General features: G+C 33.9%; 2 protein-coding genes and 1 pseudogene across 2 annotated transcripts; all 3 read right to left on the bottom strand.

Annotated features, from left to right (window-relative positions):
* Window positions 1-2,511: 2,511 nt before the first annotated feature.
* LOC112592709 lies at window positions 2,512-5,710 on the bottom strand (annotated as a pseudogene).
* Window positions 5,711-6,352: 642 nt separating this feature from the next.
* LOC112592708 lies at window positions 6,353-8,954 on the bottom strand. Its single transcript, XM_025336864.1, has 4 exons — window positions 8,825-8,954; window positions 7,225-7,387; window positions 6,934-7,152; window positions 6,353-6,757 (listed from the first exon to the last, which is right to left on the bottom strand). The coding sequence occupies exons 1-4, from the start codon at window positions 8,952-8,954 to the stop codon at window positions 6,361-6,363; spliced, it is 909 nt and encodes a 302-aa protein (XP_025192649.1). The 3' UTR covers window positions 6,353-6,360.
* Window positions 8,955-9,319: 365 nt separating this feature from the next.
* On the bottom strand, window positions 9,320-14,323 carry LOC112592710. The gene is given in 7 exon segments (XM_025336865.1): window positions 9,320-10,547; window positions 11,404-11,478; window positions 11,480-11,991; window positions 12,064-12,312; window positions 13,208-13,385; window positions 13,491-13,562; window positions 14,309-14,323. Coding segments are annotated over 6 exon segments (2,304 nt in total). The 5' UTR covers window positions 13,553-13,562; window positions 14,309-14,323.
* Window positions 14,324-17,319: the final 2,996 nt, after the last annotated feature.

Raw genomic sequence — 17,319 nt, 5'->3', positions numbered from 1 at the left:
TTTCAGTCATATAAAAGATAAAAGAGTTATATTTTATTTAAGAAAAAACATAGACACATGTCACATAGTTAATTTGGTGTGATTCCGGGTACCGGGGAAACGTTTTCCTGGCACCCGTAGAGGAAAATTGATTTTTCCGGGAGAAATTTATTGGTACAAATTTCCAAATGGGTGGTACAAATCATGGTACATTTTATGGCTCGGAAAAAAAATGGATTTTTTAAATTTGTGGTGCCAGGGAAACTTATCTCGTCCGATCGCACATTCACATTGTCTTATAACCACAATTTTTCGTTACCTCCATCGCCGCTACGGAACGTTCCGACCGAAAACCTCGTGACATCGTTTCACACCGGTTTGTTTTCTCTTACCATTTTTTTTTTATTAAAAATTGTACATGTTTTGTCAGTCTTTCTTATTCACTAAAAAAATACCATTTTTGCAACGTATTAAAATTTGTTTTATATTTTATACAACGACTACGTCGAACTTGTCTTACTTGTATCGATTGTTGATACGTCTGTTATCCAACCCGACGGCGTACCAAAATATAATTGATTTAATAATTTGAAAATACAAACATTGATTATAAAATAATTATATTATATTATATATTATTATTATTATTTTATATTATATTACTAGCATCGGTGAAACTCGCTGTAAGTGAATACCCTAGGGTCGGTGAAACTCGCAGTATGTGAATACCCTAGGTCGGTGAAACTCGCTGTAAGTGAATACCCTAGGTCGGTAAAACTCGCTGTATGTGAGTACCCTAGGTAGCTGAATATCGTTTGAAGTGAATTTCCTAGGTCGGAGACAGGTCTTAAAAATACAGCAGTTAGAAAATTCTAGTAGGCAAATCAGTGATAACGACGTTTGAAATGATGGTACCTCTGATTTGGTGGCTCTACACTTTGGCGGTGTCGTTTTAAACGCGTAAATAATAAAAGTCCAATTCAAGCGTCTAGTGGTCGGTCATTTCATTAAATTCACAGGTGTAATACACCTTGTCCCATAGCTTGCCCTGTGCTTTTGTGCATGGAAAATAAATAAATACATTCCGAAATGGTAATTAAATGTCTAGCTATCAGTCATTACCCGGTGCTTGTCGTTATTCGACTGGGCAATCCGCGTAGCTTGCCCGGTGTTTTTGAATATGGAAAATAAATAAATATACACTCCGAAAGGTTGATCAAGTGTCTAGTTATCAGTCATCGCCCAGTGAACATCGATTCCTGGCCGGACAATCCGCCTTCGGCGGATTGTTATACCTCCTGACGTCGAAGGCGTTGTGCTGTTCAGTACGTAAAAAGTTTAAGTCGAATCACCGTTGAAAATCCAGTTGAACGCGTTTAAACCTCCCAGGTAGGCGGACGATGTGGGCGTAAAGGGGAGATTTTTAAATATTATGGAAAGTACACGTCAAACGTTAGCGATTCGAAGATCAAAAAACTACACATATTTAATATTTTTTTTGGTATTTTATAGATAGTGTAAGATAAGATATCGAAAAGAAATATGCACTTTCCGTGATAACAAAAATTACAATTATCACAGTAACTACATTCATATTTAATCAATGGATTATAAATATATATATATATAAGTTCTAAAACAGTAATATTAGATTCCTATCGATCATTAATATTATATGCGGCCAATAAAAATTAATATATATTTAATTGTTATCTTTTTCTTCTTTCTTTGCAATATATATACATTTTGAATATTACGTGCAATTCACACAAATATTAAAATTAATTTAAATGTATAGTGTAAAAAATAAGTTAGTCAATGAAGAACACCATAAACATGCATAATTAATTAAGTTATTAAACTATCATATTATTAGTTACTTTTGTAATACAGTGATAAAAAACAAATAGTTATGGACACGATATATATTTTGTATAAATGAAAAAAAAAATAATAATAAATAATATTATTATAATAATATATAATAAATAATAAGATAATATATGATATAATATAAGATAATAAATTCAATTCACAAATAAATTAAAAAACACTAATGAAATGTCGTAAAATAGCATCAGGTTATCAGGTATAAATAAAAAAAATAAAAAAATAAAAATCTATTACAGTAGTAAGTGAATCTACAATAATGACAATTGTATCTGTGAGATGAAAAACTACAAATCTAAAATAACAAAAAATTAATGTTTATTAAATTGTTGTTTGACATTAGTTACAAATTATCCACAAAAATAATTTGCATCCAGAGAACCACGTGGAGGTTGTCAAACTTTCTCTCCATTGATTAATATATATATAATCAATCTAAACAAATAATCGAAAAGTTAAGTGTAACGGATCACCGCGAAGGTCCGACATGGATCACATAAATCCGACATGGTATGGTAAACTATAGTGTTTAAGAACACTAACATGTAATAAATATTGTTGTCTTTCAACAACAAAAAAGTATCTCTAATAAAAACTTTTTTTAAACAAAGTAAATTATTTTATCAGAAATATTTTCTTCTGTATACATTTTTACCATAACCAATAATTATATTTGAATATAAGCACCAACTCATGTTGCTTAGAGAACTTCTCTGTAGACAATGTTTTTGGTGACAAATCTACCACGATCGTCACCACACATACCAATTTTAATTGATTGCGAGTCTCTCACGCGTGAAAACGCTACGTACAGTTGTCCGTGCGTGAACACCGGTGAAGGTAGAAGCAATCCAACTTTATCAAAAGATTGACCCTGTGACTTGTTAATGGTCATCGCAAAAGACAGCCGTACGGGGAACTGTACTCGTCGCATTATGACTGGCAGGTCATCTTCTCCACTTGACGTGAGCGGTATTGCAGGTATGACTATGTCTTCCTGTGCATTACCAGACAACATCCTCGCTTTAAAGTTGTATCGTCGCAGTTCAGTGACGACCAACCTCGTGCCGTTGCAAAGTCGCCTCTGTGAATCTAGATTTCTCAGCAACATGACGATCGAACCGACTTTCAGAGTCAAGTTGTACGGTGGCAATCCATCCGGTTCTAGAGTGTTGAGGAATTCTGTAGAATAATTGGCCACTTCGTCGGGGTCGTCGACCATCACAGTGTCGATGGCAGTGTAGCTCCTGTGTGCACCGTTGATGCGTTGAAGCACCGTGCGATTGACTTATCTGCATTCATCGTTCCTAGGACATCAAATTATTTTCCGAGCAAACTTGTCGACATTAGCCAACGACATTTGCTGCGGAAAAACAAAATTAATTTAATCAGCAACATCACATACCATATCTCGCGGTATTTCAACGGTGTCCGGAACACCGTCGACCGTTGGCAACTGACCGCTCCCTAGCTGAAGCAACCAATTCGCAAAATTCACGTCGTTGTCGGCTCGCATGTTTCGTGTCAGATTGAACTGTTCCAATTCGTTCCACAGAGAGTTATACTTGATCGACGACCTGACAATGTCGCTCCTCGTTCCTCTGCGTACAACCGGTAATATCTGTCTGAAGTCGCCGGCGAACAGGACTGGTTTACCGCCAAACGGTAACTCCGATCCCTTGACGTCCTTGAGCAACCGATTGACCACCGTGAGTTGTAGTCCCGGAGACATAGGCGCTTCGTCCCAGACGATGAGTGCTGCGTCGCGTATCCTCTGAGCGCGTGACGACTGCATGGTGATGGACGACGTCGAATCGTCCGTGAGCGTGCCGAACGGCAATCCGAACGTCGAGTGCACAGTCATGCCGCCGTCAATGAGCGACGCTGCGATTCCTGTGAATGCCACGGACAACACGGAACGCCCTTGGCTGCGAAGCGACCATATCAGGCATCCGTAAAACGTCGTTTTCCCAGTTCCTCCAGGTCCGTCGACGTAGAAAAGTTTTGAGACGTTTCTGTTGTCGTCTACGGCCGCCATCACACGTTCAAACACTGTTCGTTGTTCGTCGTTTAAGTTGTCTAATTGTTGAGCCCAGCGTATAGCCGCGTCTATTTGACCAAACATGCCGTCATCCGGATCCTCTTCCAACAGTGCGACGTCCGGCAGAGGCAAACCGTAGTCCGTGAGTGATTTCCCGTGACCCCGAAGTAATCGATCGATAGCGTCTAGACATGCCGCCCTCGCGCGGTCTACGTCACGCACCCGTTGATTGAAGTCCTCCATCATGTGTGCTTCGTGAGTTTGGTACAACGCCAACGGGTTTGCGGTTTCACAAAACAATAGCATCGTAACGAACAGGTAACGAAGCTGAGATGGAGGGTCCAACGTTGCCGATTCAGCCATGCATGCCAGCAAAGCTCTGTCGTCTTCCAACAGTCCCATCGCGACTGCTGCAGCCGCGTAGGTTGGATGCTGCACTCCGTCTACTGTCCTCACATCACGGTATGACTGCGGGCCTCTCTTGTGTAGAAGTAGTAGTCGCAAGTGAAAACGTTCTCGATCAAGTGGGTTGACGACGTACATTCGAGCCAGCGTCTCGTACGTCATCTGTATTCGCCGTCGTAACCATGTTCTTCGCGTTGCGTTCCAAGTGTAATGTATCGGTATCTCTTGGTACAGGTACTGTCTGGCCTCGACGTCTGTCGCGTTAAGCGCAAAGAAGGCCGTGAGTTTTGTTTGAGCTAGAGCAGCATTTTGTGCCCTTTCCAGTGCCTGATTTGGGGCAAAGTACACGTTGTGATAATCTTCTAAGTGTACTGGAAGTCTGACGATCGTATGACTCTTGTTATGCATTTCATACGAAAACAACCTCCAAACCGCTTCTGGTGGACTGACGTACCGTGAATTTATGTAACTGAAATCAACATGTATTCACAATATATTTTATGATTGAAAATTATAAAAAAAAGGTTATTTGTTAAATTCAAGTCAAAATAAATAGAACATAATGTGTGTTGTTTATAAATCTAAAAAAAAAAATACTAAAATAAAATAACTATACAGTATATATATGGATGTATATGACATGGTGTACAATGTTATTAATTTAGCAATAAATATTGTATGTAGTGGTGTTCTTTATTAAGATTATATTATTTCAAAGTGATGTACAATATTAATGCCCTATAATATCTCCTTATACATTTTGTAAAAGAAAAAAAGAGATTAATACATAATAAAATATGACTTAAGAAATTTAATTAAGATTTATTTTAAACACATGTGAAAATTTAATAGAAAAAAAGTAATGTGTATTGTTGTGCATTCTTATAATACAACTTATAATAAATTTTACAATATAATCCATCCACATAATATAAGCTGTAATGTACAGTATGAATCGTTAGGTGTTTGTGCTCGATAATCTCAAGTTATCAAATAACAATATATATTTTTAATGAATTGCATTTGTACTATATTTTTGTGTATCTATATATCAATCGATTAAATGAAGTATAATCATTACGAACGAAGTTGTAGCAGTTTATGATAAGTTTAAATGTCAGTGTTGATACAATTGTAATTAAATATATTGGCATAGTCTTAAAAGTAAAAATATTGTATAAGTGGTATGTAAAAAAAAAAAAATTAACTGAACAACTCACTTTTCTATTTCATTTCCATTCCAAACTTCCACGGTAGCCGCGTCATGTCCCTTGTACACATATTTGTATAGATACATTACGCTCTTCACTGTAGAGCATACCTCAACGTTGATGTGCGCATCATACTTGATCAGCAAGTAAAGGTGGGAACAGACTATTGTCACGTCACGTGAGCTCACGTGCTGTCACGTTGGCACATATCCGTGATATCACGCTTAGAAATAAACTATCGTCACATTATCATGTCACAATTTAGTACCAAGTCAGTAGTCACTGTGTTGTGTAGGTTGGTGTGAACTTACACAAGTTTTTTTTCCTTAAGAAAAATTATAATGGAAATATTAACTTCAAGTAGTTCAGAGTGGGAAGAGGAATTAGAAACTGCAGCTGTTTTTTGCAGTTTTGGACGAAGAAAATAAAAAATCCACCCGATCGTGCTGGGTACACGATATTAATAAAAAAAGGTTAAAATTGGGAGAATTCCATCGTCTAGTTCAAGAACTACGAAACGATCCAAGACGATTTCATATGTATTTCCGAATGACGAAAGAAGAATTTGATTATGTACACGACCTTATTAAAAAAAGACATACAAAAACAAAGCACACAATTTCGAAAACCTATTAGTACCGAAGAAAGGTTAGCTGTTTGTTTGAGGTAAGTAATAAAAATAAAATATTTCTCGACATATAAATTATTTTATTATTTTTTAAATTAATTTTAAATTATTGCAAATAAAGAATATTAATATTATTAATTACCACCAAGTATTAAGATTATGAATTATTAGTACAATTTTAGATTATTAATTAAGCTAATATTAAATCACTCGTATTGAGAATGAGGAATGGACATCATTTGAAGTAATGTTGGTCTGGTAGGAGTCTGGTCTTGTGCTGGAAAATGTTGCTCCACTGATCTTTGATAATTTTGTTCAGTAGTTAAAGGATAATTGTTGGGCGAGTCTATAGGCGATGGCATTGCATGTAAACTACTCGTACTAAGTGCTGAAGATTGATTTGAAACTGATTGCATTGTCTGCAAGCTACTCATACTAGGTGCCGGAGAATGAGTTGAAACATATAGTTGTTGTGTAGGATAACTGGGATAAATAACTGAAGAACTTGGTTCTCGATTACACTTTATTTCAGCAGATAATACTGAGTTACTTAATGCAAGTTTAATTTGAGCCTGTTCAAATTTTGGTAATTGTTTTGTCATTCTTGACATACTCAGGAAAAAACATGTCCATATCATCCAGATTTTCAAATGGGTTAGTTATTTTATGTCCTTGGCTGATACACTTTTCTTCATACTGACGTTTTCTACGAATAGAATTTTCTTTTAGAATTTCAACCAGCTGTTGTGCTGGATTGTTAGTTTTTTGTTTTTGTTTTTTTTTTACGTTTTATGTCTTCGTCATATGTTTCATCTGCAGCAGCATTGCTGAATGTTGCCTCATCTTGATTATCTTCAATATTTTGTTCATTTTGCGTTTCTCTGTGTTTCTGTGCTTGTTCGGACTGTATATTTTCTTCTTCAGACCCCTCTGACAAATCATCTGGCTCACTGATCAAATTTGCAGATGTCTGAGATTCGTTTAAGTTACTATGCGTCCTTTAATTAAATAAAAAAAACTTTAGGAATAAAATAAGATATAAAATAATAATTTAATAATTTAATTTTTACTTTCTGCTTTCTAAATATGGTATAATAAATGACATTTGTGGTTCGTATTTCCACACAGACTTCTTTTTGGAAGCCATGCCACTTTTTGTTTCTTCTCTACGTCTGTTCCGAGCATTGCAGAAACATCTCCTTAAATTTTCCCATTTTTGTTTAGCAATATTCCCTATAAAAAGGAAATTAACATTAAAATTTTTTTTTATTTTAGATTTTTAGCGTCAGGAAACTCCTTTAGAAGTATTGGTTTCAATTACAGAATGGGTTTCAGTACAGTTAGAGAAATAGTTAAAGAAGTTTGTGAGGCAATATGGGACAATTTAGGGCCACTTGTTATGCCAGAACCCACAGAGGAAATGTGGAAAAAAAGTTGCAGAAAGATATAAAACCATGTGGCATTTTCCAAACTGTATAGGGGCTATAGACGGTAAGCACATCAATATACAGTGCCCTATTAATGCCGGATCCACGTATTACAATTACAAGGGAAGCCACTCTATTGTTCTATTAGCGATAGTAGATGCAGACTACAAGTTCATTACAATTGATGTCGGATCGTACGGAAGGAACAGTGACGGAGGAATTTTTTTCTAACTCAATTATTGGTAAAAAGTTGCACAACAACACACTCAATATACCAAAACCTAATCCTTTATTAGAAAATGGAGATCCGTTACCATATGTCTTTGTCGGAGATGAAGCGTTTCCATTAAAACCGTATTTGCTGCGTCCATACAGCAGAAATAGTTTAGGAGACAATGAACCTAATAAAATATTTAATTATAGATTATCACGGGCACGACGTGTCGTTGAAAATGCTTTTGGAATTCTAGCTGCAAGATGGAGATGTTTCCGAGGTCACATTGAAGTACAACCAGAATTCGTTGATAAAATTGTTCTCGCATCTTGCTGTTTACATAATATGTTGTGCACAGACAATGAGTTTGAACCCGACTTAGAATTAAATCAAGTTCCAGAAAATGCTTTTTTTAAATATAGATGCTCTACGAAGAAATAGCACTCGAGAAGCAACTCAAATTCGAGACGCATTTAAAGATTATTTCAATTCTGATGCTGGTAGTGTAGTATGGCAAGTCGATAGTGTTAGAAAAGGAAGAATACATACTTAGTTTAATTCTTACGACTAATATTTTTATTATACATTTTATATATGCATATTAATAAACGACTTTGTTTATTTATTAATTTTAATATTTAAATAAAATGAAAAGTTTTGAATATATTGTATTGTAGTTTGTATTTGAAGATTTGTATATTAGAAAAAAAATACGTATAAAAATTTGTGTCTACTGATAAGTGAAAATTATTAATATTGTTAATATAAAACGTAAATATAAATATTAGTAGAACGATAACCACATAATAGTTGAATTACTAGGATGTACGAGATATCTATTTTAGTTATTTGGTTATCGCGTTTATGAGCGGACTGTGAATTTTTTCCTAAATAAAAATAATCTAATAGCATAATAAATGATATTGCTATTTTTTTTTTTACAAATAAAACAAATCATCTTAGTAAATTCAAAACATTGTTTTCTTTGTTTAGAATCTAAAATAATAGTTAAAATAATAATTTAATTACCTGTTATTTTAAGCTCCTTTCCGATTTCTTCCCATGCATTCTGTCTTATTTGTTGGTCCCTATAATCGGTGGAACCATGGTCATATAAAGCCTTATGTTCACGAACTTTTTCGATTAAAAGTTCATCCATTTTAACATTAATTAATTAAAGTAGATAAATAAATGAAATTTTAATTTCAATATTTTATATATATTTTTCCAAATGCGTGATGACACGTGAGTCGAAAATGTGTGTGATGTTAGAAAATAAAAAACGTGCTATCACGCGTGAGCTAGGAAATGTGACGTGATACGCGTGAGGTGACATAAGTGTGGCGCTGATACATTAAAATACTGTATAAATCCATATCCCACACTTTTTTTCTCGTGACGTGATAACACGTGACAGCACGTGAGCTCACGTGACGTGACAATAGTCTGTTCCCACCTTAAGGGTTGTATGGCACAACAAACTCATTTCCTACTCGGTGACCTCTGACGTTAGCCTCAAGTCCGTTATTTGGTCTGCGGTAAGTCGGGTAACCGCTGTCGGAAATGTACAAAGTCTCTTCGCTGTACTCTTTTGGGTAGTTTTTTTGAGCAACTGTTGTCCACCATACACGGACTGTTATGGTTAAGCTGTCCACACGGTCCATGAATCATGTGTGATGTCACACTGTTGAATAGGCGTCTGTCAGTTGCTGGGTCTGGTAAGCAAGCACATACCACATCGTCAACGTCGTCGGCAGTATGCAACTTACTGTCTTCTTGCAAGATAATGAGTATGTGGGCGTGCGGAAGACCTCGTTTCTGAAACTCAATAGTATAAACGTAAGCATCAACATTACCAAACACCTTAGTAACTGTTATATCACGCATTAGCTCCTTAAGTTTTGCATGGAACACCCTTGCCACCAAATCTGGCCTGTCGTTAGCTTTCAACCAATTTGGAATGTTGTCAACAATCTCTGGCCACTTAGGGTTACATGTGAACGTTATGAACAGGTCAGGTTTACCGTACTTACGCACAATGGCCATCGCGTCATGGTAACATTGTTTCATGTAACGGGGGCCGCCTACAAACGTTGATGGCAAAATCATCCTACGACCAACAGGATCGATTTCATCTACATGAAGTTGTTGGTTTATGTGGTCCACAAGCCCCTGATATGCTTCGGCAAACAGCGTCCTTTGATTGTCTCTAGTGTAGCGTAAATTATTCGCTTCCATCCGAACGTACTGATCACACACGTACTGCTGTAACAAAAAACCACCGGCATGCAATAAACTTAATGTTTGGCCGTCATTCCCATTTCCATTGTTTCCTGTATATCGAATGGCCAAGCGGTAACACACAAACTCCCTGATGGTGTTCCGAACGCGAACAGCATTACGACGGTTGCCTTCTTGTAGCAGGTTGTAGTGCCAACCGGATTCTCCATACAGGAAGAACAGTGGATACAGCATAGGATCCGCATGAGGTGAGCCTACTGATATGCTTTGCATCCGATGTTGTGGGTTGACTGGGTTCGTGTCATAGATGACCAGATCAAGGTTCTTTGGTGGTAGACCGTCGTCACCAACGAATACGACTGCTACTTCATTTGCATTACCAGCCGGTTGATTGTATCGCCGAGGGTCATTATTTGGGTCGGCGATGATGTGCATTGTCACTCTCCTCGGTTGCACCGTGTGATCGGCAGCAGCAGCGTATTGTTCCCTCTGCCATACCTGTCGCATGGTCCTGTTAACAAAATAATGATATTACAGTTATCTGCGTGTAAATAAAATTAAACAGTAAGTGTAGCAGTTTAGTCTTATTCGGAAGTCTACTATTATTGTAAGCAATGCGCATAAGATATGTGAAGCTCAGTGTAATAAAAAAATATAATATAATACTGTAATAAAAATAAATAAAAAATGTCATAGAGGTAATTAGGTTTAAGTCTCGTTTGAAACAATGCACACAGTTTAGTGTTGATGTCCATAATGTATGTAGGTGTAATAGGTGTATATATATAAGAAAAATAAGAATATGACAGTGTACTGGTATTATAAAATTCCAGATGGTAAATCATATCCTCAAAATGCGTTCCTTAATGAGTGGGTAGTGAATAAGATGTAAACTATGAACATTGGTATAAGAATAAAGGATATAACAACATAATAATTATAAGTATTGCAACACAATAGTCTGGAATATTAATGAAATTAAGTTAATGTAGTTAGTGAGTGGTATTGAATGTGAATGTGTAATCAATAAAATATTATAACAATATTATTCAAGTTGACAAAAAGAAATAACTAAAAGTACTATATAAAGTATGGTAACAATAACGGGTACAGCAAATCTACAGTGCACTTAAGTGTCAACAATAATTTATGATATGTAATAATACTAATAATTGTTGTTTGTTACGTACAACAAAAAGATATGTTATGTTTATATATACATAACATAATATAATAGGTGTTGGTAATAGAGTTAATCATTTTCAATATAATGGGTTTGTTTATAAGTGTAAAGTAATAATAATATGTATTTGCTAAATATATGCATAATATACATATACACATTTATGTATATTTAAATATATTACTCGAAAGCCGCTGCAAATGGATTGATTTGCCGTAACAGATTGTCTAAGTCTGTAATCAAGTTCTCCAATAGCGGGCTGTTGTGCCATTCGAATCCGGTTGGCTTCCCCAGATTCGATAAAGTACAGCTCACAGTAACTCGGTCGCATCATTTCATTTCTGACAATGTCGTTACTAATCCTGCGATACACTTGCCCATGAACAGTGAACATTTTTGGTCCCCGACCTGGCAAACGTCTTGGGTTGAGGTCAGTGGAAAACGCAGCAAACGCCAAAGTGTTGTTGTATCGTCTGATTTCTTTTCTAAAGTGCCTGGCTACCTGTGAATCATCTATTAACAAACGAATTAATAACTCTGGAGGTTGACCCAACACACGGTCACCCGTTATAGCCATTTGACCATTATTGCAACACGTTGAAAAATGAGACCTTCCAATCTTCTCACAGTGGAAATGACGGCCACCACAGTGATCGCAGACGGCATCCAATGGTCCTATGTTGTGCTGTTCGGGAAGTTGGTGTTGAATGCCAGCCGGACGGTCTCTTACGGGCACACGTGCTCTGGGAGCACCCAGGGGAATTGGTACAAACTGTAGTTTAAACATCAAAGTTGTAAAACAACAATGTCATCTGTTTTTATTTAATGTGAAATATACACTGACTTCATTGTCGACGTCTGGTGGTAAAACGTCGAATACATCTATGAATTCATAAACTGCTGCAGCATCAGCAGGCAGCAAATCTACAACCTCAACGTCATCTGGGAAGACCTCTAATTGGGGTTGCACCAATGGTTCTTCGTCTACCTCTACCATGACCTCATCAATTTGAACTTCAACAATTTCCCAGTCCATTTCTTGTTCGCCGTCTGGTGCCGCAATCTCTATAATCGGTTGATTATTTTGTACTACCTAAACATCATATGAGGTCAGGTTTAATGTATCTGTATGTACAAAATTATTGAAATTTAAATTAAGAACTTATTAGTTATATATATATGTGTGTGTGTGTGTGTGTGTGTATATTAGTAATAAATATATACATATAATATTTTGTATATATAATATATATATTATAATAACAATAAAATAAGAATGTAATGAATCATCATCAATGAAATAATTTAAAAATGAATAAGCTTAGTTGGTGGGTGCCACTTTTTTTTTGTAACAACATATGTCATGTTTAAATTGGAATTGAGTATGATAGCACAGTTATATAATAATATTAATGAGAGTAATTGAAGTATGCACACATATAATAGAGTTACAGGAATGAGTGTGACATTATTATATATTATTAATATAAAATAATAATACATACATACATACAATGAATGAAAGCATATAAGCAAAAAATGTCAATATTAAAACATTGTACATATTGGTATTACCATGAGTTCAGATATAACTAATGAATGACAAAGTCTGAGTAACATATATAGTTATTAAAATGAAATAATATAATTGTTGTGTATCTGATAATTAATTTAAAGTTAATGTGGTTGTATGTACGAAAATTATCTTTAAGGACAACAGCATACATATATAATAATATATTATGTATTTCAATTGAAATAATAAATAAAAATGATACATGATGATATGCAGTTCTTTGTTTACAACAATATTCTTAGTAAAATGTATTAAATCAATAAGTTGCCGAAATGGTAAGTATTGTTTATGCTGATGTGTATGTATAAACATAAGCAGCAGTCATCATAGAACAGTAGGGTATTTAAGGTGTTATGTGCTGTTTATCATTTACGTTTTGTTATAAATACATAATTTTTTATATATCACTTACTAAAGATGGCACTGCTCTGTTAAACAAACGACGACGATCACGGGTTTCTCTGTAGTCAAGACCAGGCACAAAATGCCTTGAACACAGTTTCGAGGAGTTTACGATCAGTTGCACATTCACCCCATTGTTCTCAACGAATAATCTCCACAAACGTCTAAATTCATCGTTCGCTGGAAACCTAATGTAAACAACATACTATTAACATACGGCTGGAACAATAATAAAGTGACGTTATATCATATATATATATATATATATCATGCGGGTATGACAATACAATTACCTGTGCAAAGAAACTCCTTCAAAACCATCGACGTTCCCACAAATGATACAAATTCTGACCATAGTGATGGGCCTATAAAGCGCACATAGCATACATTGTAAATATGTAACACGAAATGAATGAACATAAACATATCTAACGATGTTGTTGATTTGATTAGTAGTAATATAAAACAAGTTTAATATGATCATATTGGACTTGTAAAAATTTAAAATAATTAATTTAAATTAAATTAAACTAAAATATAAATAATAGATGTATACGATGCATTGTAAATTATATTACTATATACAGTAAACTTTGGTTTAACGTATGATTATCATCATTATATTCGTTGTTATCGGTATGTTATCAGCGTTGATAATACAGAAACCTGGGAATTCCGAATGTTATGAGTTATTTTTAGAAATTATATATTATAAATTAAATTTAAATTAAAATTAATTGAAATAAATGATGTGTAGGTATACCAAATTGTTTGAAAAATTAAGAACGGAATACAACAAATCAACACGAAGGAAAAATATTAGGCAACGCCTGACAATCGTGTCGGGAACGTCATAAAGAAGTTTTGAAACAAAAAAAAATTCAAAGCTTTTATGAAATTATACAAGAGTTTCCGAATTAAAGGCAGCCTAAAAATGCCGATTTTAACGCGTATACTCGTGACGGTCATATAAATAAATATTTACGCAAGATACTCAAGTACGTCATCGTCGTAAATGATGAAACTTGTACACAACGGTCTCTAAACCCTCAAATTAAAAAAAATATAGATATTATATAGAATCATCATAAATAATAAAACTTGTACTCACCGGTCTCAAACGTCGATCGAACAAATTAATAATAAAAAAAAAAATATATTTATATGTAATCAGAAAAAAAAAAGATTTATACAAATTATACCTATTATAGATGTATACAACACTATAATGTGTCGTACGGACTACGGTCAAACGTATTGCACAACGTTCGTCGTAGAAAAGCTGCTCGGAGTAGAAACACCGGACCCAGGAGCACGATGTTCTTCGACCTCTCTACCCCGAAAACACATAATACCAGTATTACCAAATATTGCGAATATGCAATAATATTATATATATTAATCATATTTCAATTTATTAAGTTGTTGTATACATAAAAACTTCTCATCGATGAATGGAAAGATGGAATGAATCTATGAACAGAATCGCGGTATTGGTATCATCACGTAGAATGAGTACCTAGGCACGCAACATGTTTTTTTTTTGTGTATATATTAATAATATAAATAAATCGTCATTCATTTCCAATTTGAACGTGCAACCGTGCAAGTGAGTATATTATATTATATTACATTATTTTTATAACAATAATAACAATAATTTTTCCATATCCTACATATTATTCTTATGTAAATTGAAAATTAAGTTTTATATATTTGTTATGTTAATATTTATATTTATTAGAAAAATGCAAAATATTAAAAATTGTACCATCAACGTGACTGTCTCTTTCGAGGGACAGTCATGTGGCGGCGGTGGTGGCCGTGGTGGCGGTGGTGGCCGTGGCGCCCGACATGGGGCTTTTAAAAAAAAAAGTAAGTATGAATAATAAGTTTAGCTATATTAACGAATAATGTATAATATAATATATTTATGCTTCAGAATGTTACAACTGCCAAAAATTTGGCCATTTAAGCCAAACATTGTAAGTATGTTTTATATACTTGTAGTATCTATATGTTTATGTATATATAAAATGTAATAGGAAACGTAAACAATATAACTAAATTATTTTGCGTAAATAATTCCAGGCAGGAGACCGAAAAAAAATACAGGATGAGCAACCACAGCCTGCTTGGCTGAAATGAGGATTGTTGTAAGTATTGTTAAAAATGATTTTTTGTTATAATTATTTTATTGTAAAAAATTCATCTTTTATAGGAACCAGAAAATGACGACTTGTCATCTGTTTATGACGAATTAGGTAAGATTCTATTTTTACTACTGTTCTTCTATTTTTTCAAAATCTAATTTTTTTTGTATGTTTTTTCAGAATAAATTATTTTTATTTTTTTAATTCTTTGTGTTTTACTTAAAAGGTTTTTTCCTTTGTCCTCATACGTATATGTTTAAGGTATGTCATATAGTATAGATCATATAAGTGTGTATTTATTTGACTAAATAATGTATGGTCTATATAGTATATTAATAGTAGGGAAACATAAATTGGAACTAATGAGTGTTCATTTTACACTAAAGTAAGTAAGTATATTACTATAATAACATTTCCATAAGAATTTGTTCATATACAAATTTTTTTTCAATTTAAATACAATACTATATTCTATTTGTTAAAAGCGTTGTAACAAATGTATTCTATAGAAGTCTTAGAAATAACATAAAATTATCCTAGTATGAAGTATTAAATAATTTTTAGTACCTAGTTAATAATTTATTATATTAAAAAAATATAAATAAACAAATATATAACCAATGATGAATTTAATACAAATCATAATTAGTACATAGCTTACTTATAATAAAAATTAGTACATAGCTTACTTGTAATAAAAAAATTAAAATAAAATGATAGGCATCACATGAACGTTAGTAATCGTACACCAAAGCTACCAAATAAAGGGTACAGGGGAAAAACAGTAGTATCCATTTCTGAAAATTTTTCAGGGGAGCAAAAATATAGTTATGGACTAGTATATTTCTTCACCAGTTTACCTAATCTTTTTCATTTAATAACTGTGGACTGACTGAAAGATTTTTTCACTGAATCGATTTCAACTGTCGATATTACTCTTTATTTTGCTATTGAATCAGACCATAAAATCAAAATCAAAAAAAAAATGCACTACCACTGTTTTTCTCCTGTACCTTTCAAATGTAAACAATTGAAAGGCTAAACATATAAAATAATGAATTGGCGGTCAAAACTGAGTGAAACAACTGTATTTTCATCAATAGATCAATAGAATGTTCTCAGGCTATAATATAAATTGCATATCACATATTAATGTACATTTGAATTGTGCAAACTGTTAGCAATAACTATAATTGGTTTTTATTTTTAATTAAGTATATATAATATAATAAGTTATAATGTTTCATGTACACACATAAATATATATATTTATTGAATATATTCATCAATCAAACAATATTTGAAAAATATTTTATGAGCATTAGTGTAAGATTGGATACCAAAACGAAAATAGCAATTAATAATGATCGAATTAAATGAAAAAAAAAAATGCAAAAAATTCCGTACGTGTAGTTTCATATGAGGCCGCCCGGAATACGCCGGAACGGGATTCGAACGTGCCTACCTAACGACGCGACGGGAGACCTATCCTAACACCTATCGACTACAGTTCGAGATGAAAACCAGTACCGAATCTCGAGCACTTAAACCGTTTTAGAGATGCGACGAATACTACATTATACGTCGTTTAACTCGTACAATTTTTACGATTCGCGTGTCACGAAACCGTAAATCGCATATTTATTGTAGTTTAGAATGTTTCCGACGTATTCGTTTACATTTTTTAATCATATACGTCTTAACGACGTACCGAGTTTATTATCACATACACAAATTACGATATCCCCCCAAAAGGAATGCGATTAAAGGCATTACAACGACTGAAGAGCAACGATTTTGTAATTTTTTTTGTATATAATAAACATAATTTGACGTACGTCAACAACGATACGCACGTTTCTTTTTTTATATAATATTATTATTATATACATATACACATATATGTGGGATTGGGCACCAAAATGTACACTTCAATAAACAACAGCATTAACGCATTACCTCTTTATTG

Source organism: Melanaphis sacchari, unplaced genomic scaffold (assembly GCF_002803265.2).
Source record: "Melanaphis sacchari strain LSU unplaced genomic scaffold, SCAv2.0 Contig1879_pilon_pilon, whole genome shotgun sequence".
NCBI lineage: Eukaryota > Metazoa > Arthropoda > Insecta > Hemiptera > Aphididae > Melanaphis > Melanaphis sacchari.
Note: the sequence above shows the minus strand (reverse complement) of the source record. Positions and strands in the feature narration are given on the sequence as shown.

Coding starts and splice junctions, on each gene's coding strand:
- LOC112592708 (XM_025336864.1), bottom strand. CDS start 8,954: ATGGATGAACTTTTAATCGAAAAAGTTCGTGAACATAAGGCTTTATAT. Junction 7,388..8,824: donor AAAGGAGCTTAAAATAACAG/GTAATTAAATTA, acceptor TCCTTTTTATAG/GGAATATTGCTAAACAAAAA. Junction 6,758..6,933: donor GAAGACATAAAACGTAAAAA/AAAAACAAAAAC, acceptor GAGTATGTCAAG/AATGACAAAACAATTACCAA.